Below are 22,219 nucleotides of genomic sequence, written 5' to 3' on the forward strand. Positions count from 1 at the left end.
ATGGGGAGACGGCATATTGGGGTGGAAGGAGGGCGTTCTAGGTAGAGGGGACAGCACATACGAAGGCGTGGAGGGAGAGAGAGTGATGCTCTGGAGAAGGGCCAATAGCTCAGAGTTGCTGAGCACAAGGAGTGAGGAAGGGAGCTGAGAGACGAGGCTGGGGAGGCAGAGGCCAGATCGCTGGAGTCTCCTGAATCACGCTAAGGAGTGTGGCCTTTGTCCTCTTGCCAGTGGGGAGGATGTTAAACAGGAGGATGACAGGGTCAGAACTTTAGCTGGTGCAGCCTTCTCCTGGGAGGAGTCAGCCGGGCTAACTGGGGTGGCCCTCAGCCATAGGTGCTGACTGAGTCCCATCACCCTTCCCGGGCCGTGGTCTGCATCGGGCTGGGGCTTCAGCCCAGCCACCCAGGACCCCATGGATGACTACTGATGACAAAGACCTGTCCCACTTCCCAGGGCTTGGGCTTCGGCTCTGATGACCCATCACTTGGAATGTGACCCTTAGCGTCAAAGTTCTGAACCACTAGGCCACCCAGGGGTAGTCCACAGAGCAGCATGGACCCTGATCCTTAGCACCCCTCTCACCCCGGCCATCCCGACAGCTCTTTATTTCAAGATGAATAGTGTGATGTGGGGCTTGGACAAGCTTTGTGAAGATACCAGATGTTTCCAGAAAGTGCCTGCTTTAGGACTGGATTTTTTTTTTCAAAGCAACTGTAGAGGGAGGTAGAAGATAAGAGTTAAAATTATTTAAAACTCTACGTATGTGCCTCTTCCAATATGTTTCCATAGAAACATAACTGGAATAAGCCACCACTTTCAAAGCCAAGTGTAGACCATAACTTCCAAATCCTCCATTTGCTTCCGAAAAAACGGACAGTGAAAGCATGGAACGTGGAGGAGGTCTGAAATACCCCTCGGTCCCAGACTGCCCTTAACTTGGTTACTGCCCAAATGGCCAGAGAGCCCCGGACCCCAGACTGCAGGGAATTCCTGGGGTAGCTGCGTCGCGGCCCGTGGAGGCAGCCTCCTGCCATTTCCGTAAGGGTACGCCACACGCATGGCTCGCGTGGGTGACTGGACTGCTCCTGATTCCATCTCTGGTTGCAGCCTGCCGGGAGGCAGCCGGGGGATGGCCTCAGGGAGTGCCGGCGGCCTCTGGATGCTGTCTTGGTGGCTGCCCTGTGGCTCTCCTGGGTGTTCAACGTTCAGTCACCTTTCGTGCTGTCCGCCATTTTCTCTCTGCCTCAAAGCCATTTCAGAATGGTCAAGGAGGTGCAGATGGTGACCTGGTAGACAAGGAAAGCTTGGGGAAAAAAAAAAAACCACCTTCCACCTAAATTCACAGGCTGTCTTCTCACCATCCGTGTGTGCACTGCTTTCACTTCTGGGGAAATTATCTCAAATTATTTTCCTTAAAAGAAAAAAAAAGTCCCATATGGGTGCGTGTGTCTGCACACACACACACACATACAGTGTCAATTCTTGGTTTTCATCTTCCTTGATCTAAAAGCAGCATTTGACACACTTCATCAAAACTTCCTCCTTGAAGCACTTTCTTCATTTGGGTTTCCTGGACACCAAACTCATCTCATCTTCTTCCTATCACTGGCTTCTCCTTCCAAGTCTCCTTTGCTGTGTCCTTCCTACCTCCTCGATCTGCAGACATTGGAGTGATTGAGGGTCTGTCCTTGGCTTCTTCCTCTTCTTCATCTACATGCCTCCTGCCATCTTACCATCCAAGGCTTTCATTGTCATCTATATGTTGACCACATCACGTTCCCATCTCCACCTCTCCTTGAACTTCAGACCCTTGTGTCCAACCCCTACCTACTCCCCATCACCACTAGCAGAGTAGGTATTCAAAACATGAGAGCGTTTTCTCTTTTTTTCCAAGAATACAAATCATATTTAAAAATCTTTTTTAATATACTTAGCAGATTTACCCACACCTGCTATATCTGAAGTGCAGAAACAACCAGTCTTGCCGTCAGACACTGGAAAGCAGAGGAAGGAAGGGCTGAGAGGCAATGGGGGAGCACTGGGCACAGGGCCCAGTCAGGGGGCACCTGTCAGTCCTCACCTGGGTCTGGGGCATTTGTCTCTGGAGACCTTTCCCTCCTTTTCAAATTCCCCCTGTGCATGGACAGCTCTCTCCCCTACGATCCCGCCCAGGGACGGCTCTCTCCCCCACGCCCCGCCCATAGATGGCTCTCTCTCCTGGCTACCCTCTACCTTTCTGACCACCACTTCAAAGTCCCCTTCCCCGGTTCTCTTCCTGCTCGCATCAATGCTTAGTGGCTCCTCACGCTCCGGTTGGGACATCTTCACTTCTTACTGTACCCGCTCTCTAGGTGACTACACTCATTCCCACGGCTCCCATCCTCCATGTACTAATGGCCTCTGTCTACTGGACAACCTGCTCTCTTGTGCTCCAGGATCCTGCGTCCAATCTTCCAAGACCCTCTGCCCCGAAACAAGCCTCTCACATTCCCTCCCAAACCCGCCTCTCATTCTGCACCCCGCCTCAGGGAAGAGGTCTGCCGTCTACCACTCAGTCAGAACTCTGGGCTTTGCCCTTGCTGCCTCCCTGTCCCCAGCTCTTGAAGTCAGTCAGTCACCAAGTACTGTCATCTCTGCTCCCTTAATAGCTCTCAGATCCACCCACTTCCCTCTGTTCCCACTTCAACTCCCCTGCCTCAGGTCCTATGAGCTCCTGTGAGGATCACTGCAGAAGCCATCTCTGGGCCTCTGGCCTCGCCCTTCCATCTGTTCTCACCCACAGCCAGGGCAAATCTGCTCAGGTCACTCCCCTGATTAAACATCTTTAATTTTGAAGTTTAAACTCCTCTGCTTAGCACACAAGGTCCGTAACAACACAGGCTCTATCTGCGTCATCATTCACCCTTCCTGTCACCTCCCCAAAGGCACTCTCAGCTTTGGCCAGCAAAACTACTTCATATTTTTTTTTAGCTCTTTAAGAAAAAAAATGATATACTGACATCATGCTTAATGGTGGGAAACTAGAGGCTTTCCCTCTAAGATGTGGAACAAGGCAAAGATGTCCCCTCACGCCACACCTCTTCCACACCATGCAGGAAGTCCCAGCTAATACAAAAATAAGATGAGAAAGGGAATAAAAGGTATACAGATTGAGAAGGAAGAAAGAAAATCGTTTGCAGATGACACAATTGTCTATGTAGAAAGTCCCAAAGAATTAACAAAATAACTCTGGGAGCTAATAAGCAATTAAAGCAATGTTGCAGGATACTAGGTTAATATACAAAAGTCAATTGCTTTCCTATATCCAAGAAATGAGCAGCTGGAATTTGAAATTAAAAACACAACACCGTTTACATTAGCACCAAAAACAAAATAAAATACTTTGGTATAAATCTAACAAAATATGTACAAGGTCTATATGAGGAAATCTACAAAACCCTGATAAATGAAATCAAAGAAAATCTAAATAAATGGAGATATTTCATGTTCATGGATAGGAAGACTCAATATTGTTAAGATTTCAGTTCTTTCCAACTCGGTACGTAGGTTCAATGCAATCCCAATCAAAATGCCAGAAAGTTACTTTGTGGATATTGACAAACTGATTCTAAAGTTTCTATGGAGAGGGAAAAGAGTTAGAATAGCCCAGACAATATTGAAGAAAAACAAAGTCAAAGAAATGACACTATTTGACTTCAAGACTTACTATAAAACTGAAGTAACGAAGACAGTGTCATATTAGTGAAAGGACAGACAAAGAGACGGAACAGGATAGAGACTCTAGAAACAGACCCACACAATGTAGTCAGCTGAGCTACGACAAAGACATATAAGCAACACAATGGGGAAAGGATAGTGTTTTCAACAAATGATGCTGGAACAACTAGACATTCATACGAAAAAAGGAATCTAGATACGACCTTAAACCTGTCACAGTAATTAACTCAAAATGGATCACAGACCTAAATGTAAAATGCAAAGCTGTAAAACTTCTAGAAGACCACAGGAGAAAAATCTAGGTGACCTTGAGTTTGGCAATGATTTTTTAGATACAACACCAAAAGCATGATCCATGAAAGAAAAAATAGACCCATTGGACATCACTAAAATAAAAAAATTCTGCTCTGCAAAAGACAACGTTAAGAGAATGGAAAGACAAGAAACAGATTGAGAGAAAAGATTTGCAAAACACATATCTGAAAAAGGACTTGCATCCAAAGTATAGAAAGGACTCTTAAAACTCAACAATAAGAAGACAAAAAATGTATTTAAGAAGTAGGCAAAGATGTGAACGGACACATCACCAAGGAAGATACAGAGATGGCAAATAAGTCTCTGAAAAGATGCTCCACATCATATGTCATTAGGGAATTGTAAATTAAAACGAGATACCACTACACACTTATCTGAATGGCTAAAATCCAAAACACTGACACCACCAAATGTTAACAAGGATGTGGAGCATCAGGAACTCCCATTCATTGCCGATGGGAACATGAAATGATGCAGCTACTTTGGAAGACAGTTTGGCGGTTCCTTACATAGCTAAACATAGTCTTAGCGTATAATCCAGCAATTGTGCTTCTAGGTATTTACACAAATAAGTTGGAAACTTATGTCCACACAAAAACCTACACAAAAATGCTATAGTAGCTTTATTCATAATTGCCAAAACTTGGAAGCAACCAAGGTGTCCTTCAATGGAGGAATAGATAAGAACTGTAGTACATCCATACAATGGACTATTTTTCAGTGATAAAAGGAAATGAGTTATTGAGCCATGAAAAGACACGGAGGAATCTTAAATGCATATTGCTAAGAGAAAGAAGTCAGTCTAAAAAGGCTACGTACTGTATGACTCTAACCATGTGACATTTTGGAAAAAGCAAAACTATGTGGACAGTAAAAACATCAAGGGTTGCCAGGAATTGATGAAGCATAGAGGATATTTAGGACAGTGAAACTGCTCTGTATGACACTGCAATGTGGGTACACAACTTTATGCGTTAGGCAAAACCTACAGAATGTACAACACAAAGAGCGAACCCTAATGTCAACTATGGACTTGAGTGAATAACAATGAATCAACATCGGTTCATCCAATTGTAACAAATACACGACGCAGTGCAAGATGTTAATAATAGAGGAAACAGTGGGGTATACCGTGGGGAGTATACGGGAACTCTATACTTTCTGTTAAATTCTTCTGTAAACCTAAAACTGCTCTAAGAAATAAAGTGTATTAATTATGTATAAAATTTTTTAAAAAATGATATACATCACACATTTAGAACAGTACCTGGCACATGACAAGTGCTACATAAATATTTATTGCATAAAAATGCAGAGGGCTGTGGAGCTGTGCTGGCTCCTCCACAGCCCTCCAGAATCAGATTTTCATTCCCTGGACACACGCACACACTCTTGCTGGGAGAGTCTCCTCCACGAGTCCTTCCTGTTATTCCATTCCTGCTATCCTTCATCCTGTTTATTTACTTCTAACTGCATCAGAATCTATGCTGTCTAAAGGAATCCTGCTTATTTGTCTGTGTGTTTCTTGTCTGCCCCCTCACTAGCCTGTGGGTGCCATGAGATCAAGGGCCCTGGCTGCCGTGCTCACCTCTGTCTCCCCAGGGAAGGTGGGTGCAGGGTGCTGGGCTGGGCAGTGCAGGAGACGGCTCAGACGTGGCCCGTCCCAGTGGGGTGGGTGGCCGGGATGCACTTGGCAGAGAGCAGTGTGCTGAGTGACCTGACGGAAGAGCACCAGGATGCGGGCGGCGGGACCGGGGAAGAGCAAGCACTTACATCTGGGGGAGCCAGGAAACTCAGAGAATGTTCCCATAGCGGTAACATGGTGGGCCTGGTACTGAAATTCATTTACTTGTCAGAGAAGGTTCCAGAAGGGAGGAGAGCACGGTCAAAGGCTTGAAAGTGTAACACAGAGCAACGCCTCTGACCTGACTCCTGAGGTGTTCAGAGTGTCCAGAGCAACCACAGGCATCGAGTGATGAGGCGAGGGGAGGAGGGGACAGACCACAAAGATCTTTGATCATCTGTCCCCCATGTGTGGACTCTCTCTGGCTGGGAGTCCTGGAAGAAACAGCCCCTTGAAGGAGAATTTAGGACACCTCCTCCTCGGGGCACACTGTTCAACCATCGCACTGCGTCTGACAGAGGAGGGTCTGAGAGAAACCAACTGACAGCCTGGCGCTGTTTGGTGGGAAAACGACAATAAACTGAGAGGGCTGTTGGTGGACAAATCAAAGGATTCTGCTACCATGGCAACGGAACGACATGGCAGCCCTCAAATATGCGGAGAAAAAGAGCAGCCGGCCAGAAAAGGTTGAGAGGAATCTCAGCAGATACCTGGAGGAAAATAACAGACAGGGTGTCTGGGCCGCGAGCCAGGCAGCTGGCTCTCCTCCAGGCCCTGCCCTGGAACTCCTGGATGCCCCCGCGGAACCCTCTTTCCCAGACTCAGTGTCCTCATCTATGCAGAGAGTCATTTCCGTGGCACCCCACGGCTCCTCTGTTTGAGAACCATTGCCCCGGAAAGCCTGGAATGGGCTAGGGTTCCAGGTGCAGAGCCATCGAGGGCAGCTGTCCTTATTACAGAGAGGAAGGAAGGCAGGCAGGATGGGTGACGACCGACTGTCACTTACACTGACTGGACCTCATGAGGTTGCTCTCCTTTAAATGGTCCAAGAGGACAGGCTTCCCAAATTCATTTCTGGAGTCTGCTGATGCAGGCTGACTCCGCCCTGTGCCTCTCCCTGCCACCACCAGAGCCTGCGGGACCCCGGTGAGTGCGCAGCCCCAGCTCAGCCTTGAGTCTCCAGTCTCCGGGTGGCAGCACTGCCCTTGTGCTCTTGGCCTCACACCCGCCTGCTGAGTCTGTCGTTGTCCACCTACCCCAGCTCGGTCTTCCTGCCAGCTCTGCCTGACTCGGCTCCCTCCCCTCCCTGATATCCTGGGCCCTCCACCGCCCGGCACTCTGATATCAGTTGCCATCTGCTGAAGAGGAAAACACTTCTCTGCTCTACCCACTTCACAGATCTGGGGCCAATGACCAAAGGTCTATGAAAGCCCCTAAAAACCACAAAGATCTGTCTGCGTTGAAAGGCAGGGGAGAGCGGTGGGTGAGGGTAGTTGGTGGTGTTGCCACTAACCTGCTAGGGAACCTTGGGTAAGTCATATAACCTCCCTGGTTCTGTTTCTTCATCACTAGGACGGTGCCACAGAGCTGCTGTGAGGATTCGAGGAGGCAACACGCCAGCCACCATCACCACCACTCTGGTTACTCTTGTTGTCAGTACTGCTTGTGACTGTCACCACCACAGGCCCTCCCTAGCCTGGGGATCCAGTTAGCCAGGGACAGCTCTTGCTTGTGGGGACATCCCGTCTGGATTTCCAGATCCTGGTGGTGGGTGGGGAATCCCGGGATGGAGTGGCGGGCAGGACTGCTCCATCACCAACCGTGCAGATAAACGGTGACCAGATGGCACCTCCCCTCCGGAAACAGCCTGTCTGCCTGCGTGACCTCGGCTGGGTTTCTGCCCCCTTGGCCATGGGCACAGCCAGCGTCGGGTCCCTCCTTCTTCCTCCCAGGGCGCACGCTTAAGGCAGTGAAACAAAGGCTCACAGCTCGCAGCCTCTCCTGAACCCCCGCCGTCGGACGTGGCCGTCTCTGTCCTGCCCTGGCCGCGTCCCTGCCGACTGGGCTGAGCAAACCCTGTCCGTCTCCAGACAGATGAGGGTAGGCACCTTCCTGGCCAGGTGACCTCGGGTCTAGAGGGATAAAAACCTCTGTCCCCAAGCATAAAATGACCATTTCCACTTTAAGAATTCACACTAAATTCCACAAAACGATTTCCCTAATAATGCAGTGAGAAAACCCCAGTTTCTCCACAGAACGTGCTACGCCGTCGGGAAAGCCACCGCACAGCAGCCCTGCTCAGCCTGGCGCTCGCAGAGGGGCACGCACAGCCATTCTAAGAGGTCAGCCAACCACCCCTTCTACAGGGACGCAGCCTCCCCAAGCTGGGGCCCCCCAGGAAGGTCGGTGTGAGATAAGGGCAAGGCTGAATGCAAGACTATTAAAATGTATAGTTAACAGTACTTTTATGTAAGTTTCTTTATTTTAGCAACACTTACCATTTTGAGAATCACAGTAACTAGGAGGAGCCATCAGAACGTTTACTCCCCAGCAGCTCTCTTTAGGGAATTTACTTAAAGGAGATGAAAAATGCAGTGTAATTCCTGGATGGACGGATCCTATGAATGGGGCTTCGACCACGTGTGGAGAATATTCTCTTAAACAGCCCAACGTGTACCCTTAACTCTGCACATAGTAATATACCTGGACAAATTCTGCCACCACTTTCTTTCCAGGAGGGAAGACCTTATATTTGGCTTTCTTGAGATAATCTGTGTCCCGAATGGAAGGACACCGGAACGATGAGGCATTCCTGGTGGGAAGGTCGGCCATGTGGAGCCGTGAGGAGTTCCCCAGAACCACCTGGATTTCTTCTCCAGAAGCGCACCTTGGGCAGGCGGGGGGGCGAGCTGCCTCGCTGTCCCCATGTGTCTGGGAGCAGCATCCGCAGGCTCCCTCCTGCTGGTGCCGGAGCTTACCTCCATGCTGTACCTCTCCACCGTCCTTCTCAGGGGGTCCACAGCCTGCCAGCAAATCAGGATGCACAGGTCGATCAGCAGCATGCCCCCGACAATCACCAGCAGTTTCTGGTCCTTGATGATCTACAGAGAGGGCAGGAGCAGAAGGGGGCGGTGAGAGGGCGTCCCAGATGGCAGCTGAGGGCGGGGTCAGGACAGTGACTGAATCCTGTCACACCCAGCTGGAGCATCTCCTGTGACTCTCCATCACCCACGGGATAAACCCAGCCGAGCTCCACGGCTTGGCATTCAAGACCTTTCGCAAGCTTGGCCTGACCAACCCCCAAACACCCGTGTGTATTCACTTAAGTCTAACGACTCCTAGACTCTGCCCCTCCTGCGATTTTCACCCCCTAAGCCTTTGTAGGTGCTGGGACTTTTGTCTAAAACACCCCATTCTTCCTGCGAGGCAAACTCCTAATAATGGTTAAAGACCCAGATCCATCGTCACCTCCTCCGTGAAGTTCTCTCTAACTCCCACAGCAGAACTAATTACTCCCATAGCACTGTGTTCACATAATTATCAGGAGTAGTAACCACATTGAGAAGAGCTCACACTTAGCGCACACTTACTCTGTGCCTACCTCTAGTTGACTGTTTACAAACATCATCTCTCTTAAAGGCAGATACTACTATCATTCCCATTTTATAGATGAAGAAACTGAGGCTTGTGAGAAGCTGAGTAGCTGGCTCGATGTAATACAGGAACGAAGAGAGATGAAGCCCAGGTTTGAACCAAGCTCCTCCCCTCCCCCGAGGCCACGCCCTCACACATTTATAGCACCAGCCAGACGCTACATTTAGTTTATGTGCGTCTGCCCCTCGGCAAACAGGGGAGCCGGCGGGAAGGGCAGGCTGTTTTATTGATTTGCACACCCTCAGCGCCTAGCAGGGCCTGGCAGGCAGTAGTACTTAAAAATGTGATGGACTGAGTTGAGATGAAAGAATATAAAAAGAACTGTGACCTGCAGCCCTCCCTGCAGCCTGGGGTGTCTTTACCTCACTGTGGCATCCCCACCTCGCTTTACGTCCTTTAGCAGGGACTGGCCTGGGGACAAACACTGCCAGCGCCACAGCCGACCTGTATATCTCTCATTGCACGTGGATGCGTCCCCCACCCCACACACGCACCAAATAAAAGCCAACGCGCTGAAGCAGTTCTGGAGAAGACTCTAGGGAAATAAACAAAACCGAGGCAGAAGCTTCAGTAGACGCGTCGCCACGTCTGTCTTTTAACGATGAAAGCCATTTTTAAAGGAGAACTAGAAACTCAAGAGGCCTCTCTGCGGCCGAATTGTGAAAAGAACAAGAAGGTGTTTCTGAGTTACTGCCAAAGAGATCAAATCCATGAAAACTGCTTTCTCTGGGGGCACAGCGCTGGCAGAGCCCCTCTTTGAGATTTTCCAGAAGCATCCAGTGAACCACTGATGCTTTGCAGAAACCCGGCTTAACCCTCACTTCCCGGGGAAGCAGGCAAGCCCCTGCTAGCCTTGAGAAACTGGGGCAAAAGGAAGAAATGCCGGAGGAGCTAAGGACTCAGAGGACAGGCCGGAAGGGGCTCCGCTCGGTGCTGGCCCAGGGCTGATTTACCCCGCTGTTTCTGACCCCCGGAAGCCTCCCCCACCTTTGGATCGAACCCCAGCAGCTTCTCCTCTGTGAATCCAGGCAGGCCCTGTGCAGGGCACACGCTGGGACCCTGTTCCAGTCAGAAGGGAGGCAGGGACCAGCCAGCCCCTCTGTGCCCGGGTGCCTCGTGCAGGGGCGGCCCTCAGACGTTCTTGCGGAAGGTGAGGGGAACAAAGGAGTCAGCTCTCAGGAGGAGGCCGGGAGGAAGTGGCCCTGCTGAGCAAGTCCCAGGTGTCTGCCTCCCGCCCAGGGCTCAGCTTCTGCTTCCCACGGGCCCCCTGCCGCAGGTTCCCATCCCTCCCCACCTGACAGCTCCTGAGCCCTTCGGGGCACCCCGTCCTCTCCCTGTCCCTGCTCCGCGGCCGGAGGACATTTCCTTGGAGTCATGGCCACGTCCATCTCCTTCGCTGCCCCATGACAGCTGCAACTTCTCTCCTATATGTGTGATGATCTGATTCGTGCCTGTCATCCCTACTAGATGGTGAGCTCCGTGCGGCTTGGGTTTCGCTCATCACTGTATTCTCAGCGCCGTCCAAGGCCTGGCACAGAAAAGCCAGGAAGCGTTGACTCACGGATGGCGACCTAAGAAAACACGCCCTGAGCGCTCACTCTGTCCCAGGCTCTGAGCTGGGCACCGGAGACACAGAGAGGGACAGGCCCTGGTGCCGCCCTCCAGGGCCCCTGAGCATCAGGAAGGAAATACAGACTTGTCCTGGATGTTACCAGAGGGCGCCAGGAGGAGAGGAAGTGGCTTCACAGAGGAGTCGCTGGAGGCCGCGGGGGGGCTGGGAGGAGGGCATGCTGGGCAGAGGGGGCAGTGTTGCACCATCATGGCGCGGGAAGAGCTGAGGGGCCGGGTCAGGAAGCTACCGCATCACGTCACCCCCGCTCAGGTGTCTCCTGTGACTCCCCGTCACCTGCGGGATAAATCCTGCCAAGCTCCATTGCTTGGCATTCAAGGCCTTTCCCGGGCTTGGCCCAACCACTCCCCAAACATGCACGTGCACTTTTTTGATGCTTAACCAACTCTAAGTCTTTGGCCAGGTCATGAGTTTCACCCTTCAAGCCTTAGTAGGTGCTGGTTCTGTGGCCTGAAACTCCCTCCTTTTTTCTGTGAGAGGCTTCATGTGGCTGGATAAGGGTGGGGCGGGTTGGGGTGGCTGGAGGGGGAGAGCCTGTGTGACATGTCATGGGGCCTCACGTGGGGCTGCTGGAGGTTCAAGCATCTTTAAGCATCAGTGTGATGGGGAGCGATCTGCAGCATTGACGGTGGGCCTGAGGCGGGAGCCTGTGGTAGGAGGCCAGTTAGGAGCTGGGACAGTTGTCCTGGTGAGCAGGGAGGAGGCCCGATCCAGGGGAGTGACTACCGGGATGGATGGGAAGATGCCGACGCCACACACACCAGGCCGACAGGTTTCTCCCCATCCCAAAATCTCCCCCGGTAAGTGCCAGCACCTCCAGATCCCATCTTCTCTCCCTGGCTTTCCTGTGAGACAAAAGTCTACTGCTCTTCCCATGGTCTAACTTCCAGGAGGCGTGACCTTGAGCTTCCTCGACACTGCCGCTTTCTCCCGGCCTCCTCCTGAGAGCTCAGGAGGTACAGGAGGATGGAACACCTGACACTCCAGCCACACAGCCTTGGGGGCATTGGGCCTGCACAGTCCCCACTGGACAAAAAGCAGCATCCTGACGGGAAAGGGCTGAGAAGCACAGGATGGGCCACGCTCAGTGAGTCGCCTGCAACGGAGGAGACCTCCCTTTCTAGTGGAGGCAGCACGTCCCCCACTGTTGCCTGGACGGGGACAGCATCCACATGGCACAGCTGGCCTTCAAAGACGAGCACCAGAATTCCCCTCTGCCAAGTGTGGTAAAGAAAAGTCCTTCCAGCTTAAGGCTCAAGTATGAAGTTTGAGGCAGCACGGGGCAGTGGAAAGACAGGATCCAGGATTATGTGGGCCTGGATTGGAGTCCTGGCTCCATCTCTTGCTTCCTGTGGGACCCTGGAGACCACTTCCTCTCTCATTCCGCATTTCTCATTTGTACAGTGGCAAGGAGCCGGGAGAGGGGGCAGGGAGGCACATGTATTATCTCTAAGCATAGTGCAAGGGGAGGAACACGGGTTCTGGATTTAGAAGACTTTATTCTAATCCCAGCTCTTGTCAAATGTGATCTCGGGCAAGCTGGATAACATCGCTGGGCTCATCTCCTCCTCTAAAGCCGGGACCACTGAGCCCTAAGCTGCGGAGCTGACATAAGAGTAAAACGAGGTGGCGCATGGAAAGCACCTAGGATGGTGTCTGGTACAGAGAAGACGCTCAACAAATGGTAATTCTTTGGCTCCCATTACCTGGGTTTGGACAATTAGCGAGTCGGCGTAGATGTGCCCGACAGTGATATCTAGGGGCCAAGTATGATATCGCTCAGCTCTCCCCAACACAAGACTAACCACACAGGTGGATCCAGGGGAAGACCCTGAGGGGGGAGGGGGGACATGGCTAATTTCCTTTTTCCGTTTCCAAAGCCGTTTGGCACTTGACTAGGGTCTATGACTCCACGGATTTAGGCTCAGTGCTTACGGGTTACGTTTCACTTATTAATTGCGGAGACATTTATCGAGTGCCAAATCTGAGTCAGGTCCTGTCTAGGCACTGGGGATGCAGCAGTGGACAGAACATAAATCTCTGCCCTCGTGGAACACGCACGACAGTGCGGGAGACTCTCAGTGAATAGTTAAATAAATACCCCACGCGCACAGACAGTACAAGGTCCAGGAGAGGGGACAGAAAATAATCTTTTAAGAAAGATCTCAAATTTCAAATTTAAAAAGCAGCATTGACCTGATCATACACAGTCAGCACCAGAGCATCCTCGTGTCAGGCGAGGCCATCCCCAGTCTCACCTCAGCTTCTCTGACTCCCTTCCTTCTGTTTCAGCTTTCTCTTCAACAGCCGCAGGAACTTCCCTCTGCTGTGTCAGTGCACACTGAGGCCGTCACGCCAGCGCCCTCTCTGAGGCTGGGCGGTTACTAGTGCTCCATTCTCACCGAGTGAGAGATGGAAGCAAAGGCACCCAGGAATGATTAAACACCAGGTTCTGGAATCAGATGTGAGTTCAAATCTCACAACTAGCTGTGTGACCTTGGGTAAGTTTCCTAATCCCTCTGAGCCAGTTCCCTCATCTACAAAATGGGGACCATAAACACACAAACCACATTAGCTCCCAGAGCCTGGCTTATAATCACTGTTCAACAGATGTTGGCTATTATTATTGAATGCCACTTCCCATTGTTGTTTAGAGCAGGGATCCGCAGACTATGAATTTGGCCCACTGCTTGCTTTTATAAATAAAGTTTTCTTGGAACACAGCTACACCCACTGATTTTTGTATATGGCTGCTTTTCATTCCACAACAGCAGAGTTAAGCGGTTGTGACAGAGACTGTGTGACCTGCAAAGTCTAACATATTTACTCTCTGGCTCTTGACAGAAAAAGTTGGCTGACTCAGTTTACAGAAAAGGGCATTTCATTATTTCTTCAAAAAGCTTCAGATATTTTGACTGATTCAGACTGGCCTCCTCTAGGACCAACCCATTGTCTCGTTCCAGGGAACACCCTTCCAGGGGAAGAGACAGCAAATGGTGCCCCTGGAGTTGGCAGTGCAGCGGCCTGCCTGCCTGCCATCATTCAGAGGACCCATGCATTGATGAAGCTGCTAAGCCCTCTCTTGGCATTTTCCCGAAGCTGAGCCCGGACGAAGTTCTGCGGGGATGTCTCCATGTCATTGTCTCCACCAAGACCAAGACATATTGGTAGTGAACTTTCCTCGTCCTCAAAAAGTCATCTGCCCCCAGAACAGAAGGGCTCATCTCCGAGTTACTGCTCTCTTCTCCACATTTCAATCTGGTCCTAATAAGAGCCAGAATAGAGTCTGTAATAAGGTTTTTCAATTCAAGATTTTATGATTGGTCTTTAGAAAAAAATAGTAACATGCTATAAAAATACTGAATTTGAGAGCATTAAGTGACATGTGTCAATATGGCCTTTAACAGGCTTCTTTTCCTTTAATGTCTTTAAAAATGTGCCCAGATGGGGTGAAGTTTGTGCATGTGTGTTTGGGGAATGCACGCCGTCGTGGGTGGAGGGAGGAGCAGGTGGGAGCCAGGGAAAGAAGGAAAGGACCAAGAGTATGAAAAGCAGTATATGGCTGCATTTACAAATTTACATAAATCTAGTACATGTCAGTAAAAAAAAATGAAGAGACTGACTGGAAAAAATTCTAAACAAACAAAAAACCCAATAAACAAAACAACAACAATAAAAGCCAACCTTGGCCATATGGACATATAAAAGGTTGGATTCATGGAGAATTCAATCCAGTTTTGACCTGCAAATGCCACAACCCTTTCAGAACGATCTGGTTTCTGGACTCGAGTTTTTGACGTGTGTAAGGTGCGAATTTCTCTTCTACACCTTTAACCTCCTCGAATCTGGCTGATAAACGATGCTGGGCTGCAGCACCGCCACCTGCGCCTGGAAGAACCAGGAAGCCTGGAGCAAAGAGCTCCTTCTCTCAGAACGGTGCATTCACCTGGCCTTCATCGTTTTCACAACAGACAAAACTGGTGACCAAATCTTGTTCTCAGAGAAGCCTCTTCCCTGGACGCCCGGGCCCCCCAGGCTGAGCTCTCGGTTTGCCCAGACGCCAGGCGTGGAGCGAGGTCCCCAGCTCCTCCATGCAGTAGGGTGTGTCCGCATAAGCCCTCCTCTCTTGGAGCCATCAGATACCTGACCTCCTGAGGTCTTCCCCAACTCGCCTTGTCAACTGTTGCCAGACAATCGGAGTGTTCTCGCTCAGTGAGCACATGAGTAATGGAACATAAAGGCCAGTTCTGTATTACACATAACAACATGGGTGAATCACTCATGCACACAAGGGAATCAACGCTGTGACTCTTCAAAGCCAGGATGGAAGTGTCACGAATGGGAGAGCATCTCTCTCTCTTTTTTTTCCCGGAGGAAGACTGGCCCTGAGCTAACATCTGTGCCCATCTTCCCACTTTATATGCGGGACACCTGCTAGAGCATGGCTTGACAAGCGGTGTGTAGGTCCACACCTGGGATCTGAACCAGCGAACCCCAGGCCACGGAAGTGGAATGTGTGAACTTAACTGCTGTGCCACCGGGCTGGCCCCCAGAGTATCTCTTTAACCAGAGCTGCAGAGCAGGAGAGGCCCCAGGAGCCACTTGGTGCCTCTCAAGCTTTGGGGTGCATCATCATTGCTGGGAGGGCTGGTGAAAACACCCGTTCCCGGGCTCCAACCCGGGGACGATGCTGCTGGTCCCGCCTGTGCTCCCAGTGGCCCTGATCTAGAGCGGACATCTTCCAGCCTGACTGTGTATTAGTATCGTCCGGGCAAGTCTAAAACTCCTGGTGCTCAGTGCCAGCCTGGGGATGGTTCAGCTGGCCTGGGCTGTGCTCACTGGAGTTTTCAACAGCTCTCATTTGACTGTAATGCGCAGCTAGGGCTGAGGAGGACCGGTGGCCAGGCTTATACTGTACAGAAGGGAGGTGTCACAAACGCTACTGAGGCCCGGGGTGGGGGTGCCGAGGCGAGCACAGACAGTGGGTGGCCGAGCCCAGCTGTTTCCTCTCTCTAAATGCAGCCCGCAGTTTTCCTAAGGTGGTCCGGGTGTGGGGCGGGGCGCAGAGAAGGGAGGACACCTCCCCCCACTTCTGCAGAGCAGCTGAGGCAGTGAAGAGGCGGGTGGTGGGGCTGACGAGTGAGAGGCACCCCTGGGCCCCAGGCAGGGAGGGACCACAGAATCACAGCTCAGAAGACAGTACCATTCCACATGTCCGCATTTTAGAGAAGGGCACAGAGGCCCTGAAAGAGGAAGCAACTTGCCGAGTCCCAGGGCAGGTCAGTGGGGAAGCAGGGAGTAGAACCCGTCTCCTGCTTAGCCCGCTGCCCCACGCCCAGCCCCGCAGGCGCACTGCCGCCCTTCAGGGCCTCTTTGACAATGGAAGCGTTGAGTCAGGTCCCTGTCCTGTGTCACTCTCCTCTTTCAAGGGCTCCCCATTGCCCGCAGGTTTAAGTGCAGCCTCCTTGCTGCAGCCCCTGCCTCCCCCTGCAGCCTCCTATTGCACCTGCCCCCACAAACCCCATGCCCTGAGCCTCTCTCAGCTCCGTGAGTACACCGCTCCCCTCCCCGGGCCTCTGTGCGCACAGTTCCCTCTACAGAGCTCACGACTCTGCCGGGCCAACCCCCACTCACCCTCCAGGTCTCAGCACAGCTGACACTTCCTACATGAAGCCTTCCCTGAGTGCCTCAGAGCCCAGTATCCTCCATCTCTCCCCAACCGGCTCTCATCGCCGCGTGTTGTAACCCCCTTGTTAGCTGTCTGATTCCCCAGGAGGCTGAAGGGGTATGGTGTGGGGCTTGTGTTTATCTGGAATCCCCAGCAAATAGCCCACATCGTACGCAGCAGGTGCCTAATAAATGCTAAGTGAACATTGCAAACACCCTGAAAGAGAAGGAGTGATTACCTTCTTCTTCATCTTCACGTTCTTGAAGATGGCGTGGACCCTCCATGTCTTCGCAAACATGGCCCCAAAGGCAGTGGTGTAGCCCACGGTGAGAATCCAGGTCCTGACCTAGAAGCCGGGAGAAGCAGAGGCGTTAACATCTCCAAGGGGGCCGACCCCGTGATTGAGGAGAGCATCCCAGAGGGGGACTCTGGATGACGGCACAGACGCTCACTTTACATATGGTAGAGTCTCACCAGCATCAATCGTCCTTCAGCCACATTGCAGTCTGATAGGTGTTTAGTTCTACCAGCTGTTTGCCAGACCCAGGGCCTGGGCACAGAGGCCCATGAGATGCAAATCTGGCCTTCCAGGGCCCACAGCCCCAAGGGAGCCGGTCATAGGGAGAGGCACAGAGGGTCCCTGGACCCCCAGGAATCCCTAAGGGGGTGACAGAACAGCCCTCTGGTCTTCCCTCCCCCCCACCTTCCTGAGAGCCCTCTGCACGGGGAGACGGCCCTGCAGAGGCGAACACAATCGCTGCTTCCCTCTGTCCTCGCTTGAGCCTGCAGGAGACCAGGTGGCCCCAGGAAGCTCTTCCACGTGACTCCGGGGTGTGGGCGGGGTCAGGGAGGGTGCCGAGCCATGGGAGCTGAGACTGGCCAGGAGGAAGAGTCTGCCGCGGCCCCTCTCCAGTGCTTGGCCAGCGCGCCACTCTCATAGAGCAGGCAGGACTCAGCCAGAGCTGCCCCGGGGCACCTGACCAGCAGTGCACCCAGCCCAGCTCCGGCCATCACGAGGGGCTGCTCGGTTAGGCAGGAAGGCCAGAGGGGAAGGGCTCTGATCTTCCCACCCCGACCAGGGCTCTCCTTGGGCCTGTACGGAAAGAGAGGAGTGGACGCGCCCGGGTCCACTCAGCCCCCTCCTGCCAGGGTCAGGTCACTGGGCTCCTACTGCTCGTGTGACCTTAGGTGGCCCGTCACTCAGTGCCAGCCCAGCCTGGCCGTTCAGCCCACACTTGGCCTTGGGTTCCCGCTGAGAACTAAGGCCCTAGATGGTTAAGATGTGCCCTGATCCCCAGCCCTGGGCGGGGGGCTGACAGGGATGGCCAGCCCTGATAGGAGCACCCAGCCCGGACCCCTGCTGGCTGGAATGGGCGGGCCACCGTCTGTCAGGCCTTGGGGACCTCCTGGATGCCCACTCCCGGCCTGCACTGCCATCATGGCCAGAGCCCAGCCTTTCCAGATTTCACCCTCACCAGCTGGACCAGACACCCTCCCCAGGAGACTCGCCCAGCTCCCGGCTGGTCCCTCATGCTGGCCCAGCCCTGGGCTGCATGTCACAGAATTCTGGGGCCTCTCGCTCATGGGGACAAAACAGCCCTGAGCTCTGGGAGCTCTGGTTCAAGGCTCTGCTGGGTGAAGTTCCCCCAGGGAAGTCAGCTGAACACGGCGGGCGGGGCTGCGTGGCAGGAGACGGAGGGGGACAGCGGGTGGGAACAGGGGGATCAGGCCCTCCACATCCCGGGGACGCGGACACAGCAGGTTTGTCTGGCCGGGGCAGGCCCCTTTCAGCCAGTCACTCAGCACATGATGAGTGACTCTGTGCCTGAACTGTCTGTGCAGATGACGAGGTTTATCCGCACGCCTGCCATCCTTCCGGGGGCCTGGGATGCTGGTTCCCAGGAGGCGGAGGGCGCCCAGGGCACCAGCCCCCAATGAAAAGCTCGAGTCTCCAGCAAGCGGCCCTGGTAGAGGACATTTCGCACGTGCTGTCACAATTCGTTGCTGGGGAATTAAGTGCATGCTGTGTGGCTCCACTAGAAGAGGATCTAGAAGCTGTGCCCGGTGTCCCTGGCCTTCGCCCCGTGAGCCTCTCCCCTTTGCTGCTTTGCCTTATATTGTTTCTCTGTAACAAATCCTTGCCGTGAGTGCGACATCGGCCGAGTCCTCCTAGTGAACCGCTGACCTGGCGGATGTCTCAGGGCCCTCGACAGGACAATGCCCACGCTGTCCGGTGTAACAATCAAACAACCGCTCGGCTCTCGGGAGAGTTCCCACATAAGACCACCAGAATACCCACCAAGCCAGGACCCCAGAGTCAGTCCAAGTACTGAATATTACTAAATCTTAATTTCTTTCACTTTTTGTACCAAAAAAACCTCCAAATAAATAAAAGTTGTAGTGGAGTCTTCCAACCAGAGGATCCCAGTGGGTGACCTTGTGCACGGTAGGTTCACACCCTATTTGGGGACAGCTCTTCAGACAAGCATGGAACAGTGCTAGAGGAGAGACTCTGAGAGCAGGACAGTGGGGCCGCGGGCAGAGCTGCCCCCTCAGGCTGGCTCTGCTCAGGTCCCCGCTGGGCTGGCCTCTGCTAAAAGGTGCGTTATTTCTCTCCACACCTCCGCCAATTCTTTAAGACGGAAACGCACCTGGGGTTCAGTCCTGGACCCTCCTTGCCCATTTTAGGTCTCTCTCCCCGTTATCACCCGCACCCTCAGACGTCAACCACTTTCTTGGTGCTGACAATTCCCTGATCTCTGTCCCATCTCTCTCCTGAGCTCCAGACCTGCATATGCCACTGTCACTGGAGCTCCAGCTGACTCTTAGGTGTCCCATAAACCTCCACACTCCACAGCCTAGCTCAGCCCATCAGCTCTTCCCCTGAGCAGCTCCACTTCCTCCCAACTCGGGGAGCATCGCCACTATCCACCTGTCACCCAAGCCAGGGACCTGGAATTCCCCCGGGGCCCCTCCCCCACCCTCGTTCTCCTGTTCAATCACCAAGCCCATCGCCTCCTGCCTCACCATCCCAGACCGTTCTCTGCCCTTCCCTCACTCTGAGAGGGGGCCCACGCCTCCGCCTCCTGGGCTCCCTTGCCCTCTGGCTTTCTGCGGAGGGAGGTAGCATCAGGAGACAGGACAGTGACAGGAGAGAGGGGACACATATGCGCTCCTGTTGCCACTGCTTCTGCCTGCATCTCTGGCTCCTCGCATGGCTCCGCTCGCTCTGGGCTCAGAAGACACTCCTCTCCAGGAAGATGAGGGGACACTCCTCTCCAGGAGGGTGAGGGCGACGCCCCTCTCCAGGAGGGTGAGGGCGTCCTGTGGCCACTGGTCTCCCGCTGCCTCCATGCCCTGTTAGCTTCCTTATCCCCACCCCCTCTGCAGGTGGTCCCTTCACCACAGTGTCCTCATGGGAACCCCCGGGGGGCTCTGCTTTCTGCCGGGGCCGTGCCTGGTGACCATCTTACTCCCATGCCTCTTTGGGTCCACCCTCCTCTCTGTTCCCACGGAGTCGCAGGTTAGTCCTTACGAGCAGGGGCTCTGGACACAGACCGACATGGGTTCAAGTCCAGGCTTTGTCACCTACTATCTATGTGAACCCGGGCAGGTCATGTAACCCCTTTTGAGCCTCGATGTCCTTATCTGTGAAATGGGGGTAACAGTAATGCCTCTGACTTCACAGAGTGGTTTCGAGGATTAAATGGAAGGTGTGTGAAGTGCTGGGCTTCTCAATCAATGCCCGATTTTTCTCGCGTGTTCCTTATGACTCACTGGACCCAGGCAGGAGCCGCTAGCTAGTCTCCCCGCCTCTACTCTCACTCCTGCTCACCCATCCTACGCCCCCCAGAGAAACCACTCTCCAACGCAAGTCTAAGCAAGTCTCCCCAGTTTTAAAACCTTCACTACCCCACCGAGCCCTCAGGTTAAACTCCAGATTCTCAGCGGAGTGCTGCCCCCAACACCCACACCTCTCCTGCCACCCGCCATATGGTGCTTTACACCCACACACCACACTGGCTCACGCTGCCGGGCCTGGTACTAGCTCTGCCCTCACCCAGAATGCCATTCCTCGCTCTGTCTCCTTTACAGATTCTCATTTGTCCTCCAAAATCCACATTCATGGGCCACCTCCTCTGAGAAGCGCTCCCAGATCTTGCAGGGATGTCATGGCAGCCTCCTCCTTGCGACTTCTCCCCTCAGGCTTGTTTCTGCTGTGCTGGTCACTGGAGATGTTTTCTCCCTGCCTCTCCCAGGAGAGGCTGCTACTGGGAGGCAGGGCCTGCTTTGTCCACCTTTAACGCTCTACAGCCAGCCCTGTGGGGGTGACCAGGCCAGGTAGGTCAGCTTAGGAGGTAATGAGCTCTTTCTCATAAAAAATGTGCAAGTCAAGCCTGAGCAAGCGTGGAAAGGAAGACCACAGATGGAACAGTGCCTTCGATGGCAAAAGAGGCTAAGTTCATGGCCTCGGTGCTCTTCTCCACCCAAACAAAATAGGCTTGTCTGAAAGGTAGTGAGCTCCCTGTCACCCCACATATTCAAGCAGAGTGTGGAGGACCCCCTATCAGGGTGCTAGAGGGGCACTTCCTGCACTAAGGGAGGTTTTATTTGATGATGTCTCAGGTATGTCCCTTCTGTACGGCTCTATGATGCCAAATAAACTAGAAGGTTCTGAGGGGATCTAAAGATTCCGCTCCGAGTATGTTGTCTCTAATACAGGCCTCTACCGAGTCATCAGCACAAGACAAACGGCCGCTTCACTTTCTCTCCAAAGTCCCAAACACATTTACTCTTCTGACGTTAACATCTCTTCTCTTCTCTCCTCAGCCATAAAACACTCAGTCCCCTGCACACCGCCTTGCACACGTACACCCGCGGCAGGAGAGGAAGTGCAGGCAGGCAACGCCCATCTCAGTGTCAACTATGGAAGAAGGAAAAAATTAGAGCACATCTCCAAATGGAGAGAAACATCTATGCCCGGGACAGTTCGCTCAGCCGCTTGTTCAGTTACTTGGGCACGGCCTGCCTGGCAGAGGGAAGGGGCCAGCAGGACCGGACACACAGCCTCTCTTGCAGGTCTGTCTGACGGGTCACTGGGGCTGCGGTGCTCCGGGCCTCCTGGGCCACAGAGGCATGTGGGCCCTGGGCCGCAGAGTCTGACGGCGGAGAAGGCCCTGGCGCCTGGCTGGACGCTGGGGTGGCAAGGCGCTTTCGCGTTGTCCAAAAAGCTTCTAAAAAGGGCCTTTTGTTCCATTGTGACTGCTCACCCCAGAAAATCAATAGTGAGAAGGCAGACAAAGAAGACCCAGACGGTCCATGAGCAACCCCCAGACCTCGTTATGCACCAGACGGGGAAGGCATTTGGAGTCTGGAGCTGAAAGGCCGGATGAGCCAGGGGTCTCCAGGCCTGCCTCGTCTCCCAGGGGCAGGGGTGGTGGAGAGGTTGGTTTATCTGAAGGAAATCGGCCTGCAGAGCATGCTCCAGAAACAGCTCTGGGAGACCCCGCCTTGCCCAGGGCCCTTTAAGACGGATCTGCACAGAAAATCCATCTAGGGCTTCGAGGGCAGCAAAGCCTTCCTGGGAAGGGGTCAAGGGGCCTCAGGG

At 53.1% G+C, this 22,219-nt stretch overlaps 1 protein-coding gene across 3 annotated transcripts in view; it reads right to left on the bottom strand.

Annotated features, from left to right (window-relative positions):
* GABBR2 (gamma-aminobutyric acid type B receptor subunit 2) overlaps positions 1-22,219 on the bottom strand; it is a 330,747-nt gene that overhangs the window by 43,985 nt on the left and 264,543 nt on the right. For all 3 annotated transcript variants that reach the window (XM_070251235.1, XM_023629734.2, XM_070251236.1), the window contains 2 exons: positions 16,850-16,957; positions 8,638-8,760 (listed from right to left, as the gene is read on the bottom strand). In XM_070251235.1, the coding sequence (XP_070107336.1) occupies positions 8,638-8,760; positions 16,850-16,957 (231 nt within the window). The remainder of the gene's footprint in view (positions 1-8,637; positions 8,761-16,849; positions 16,958-22,219) is intronic.

This window comes from Equus caballus, chromosome 25, assembly GCF_041296265.1.
Source record: "Equus caballus isolate H_3958 breed thoroughbred chromosome 25, TB-T2T, whole genome shotgun sequence".
Taxonomy (NCBI): domain Eukaryota; kingdom Metazoa; phylum Chordata; class Mammalia; order Perissodactyla; family Equidae; genus Equus; species Equus caballus.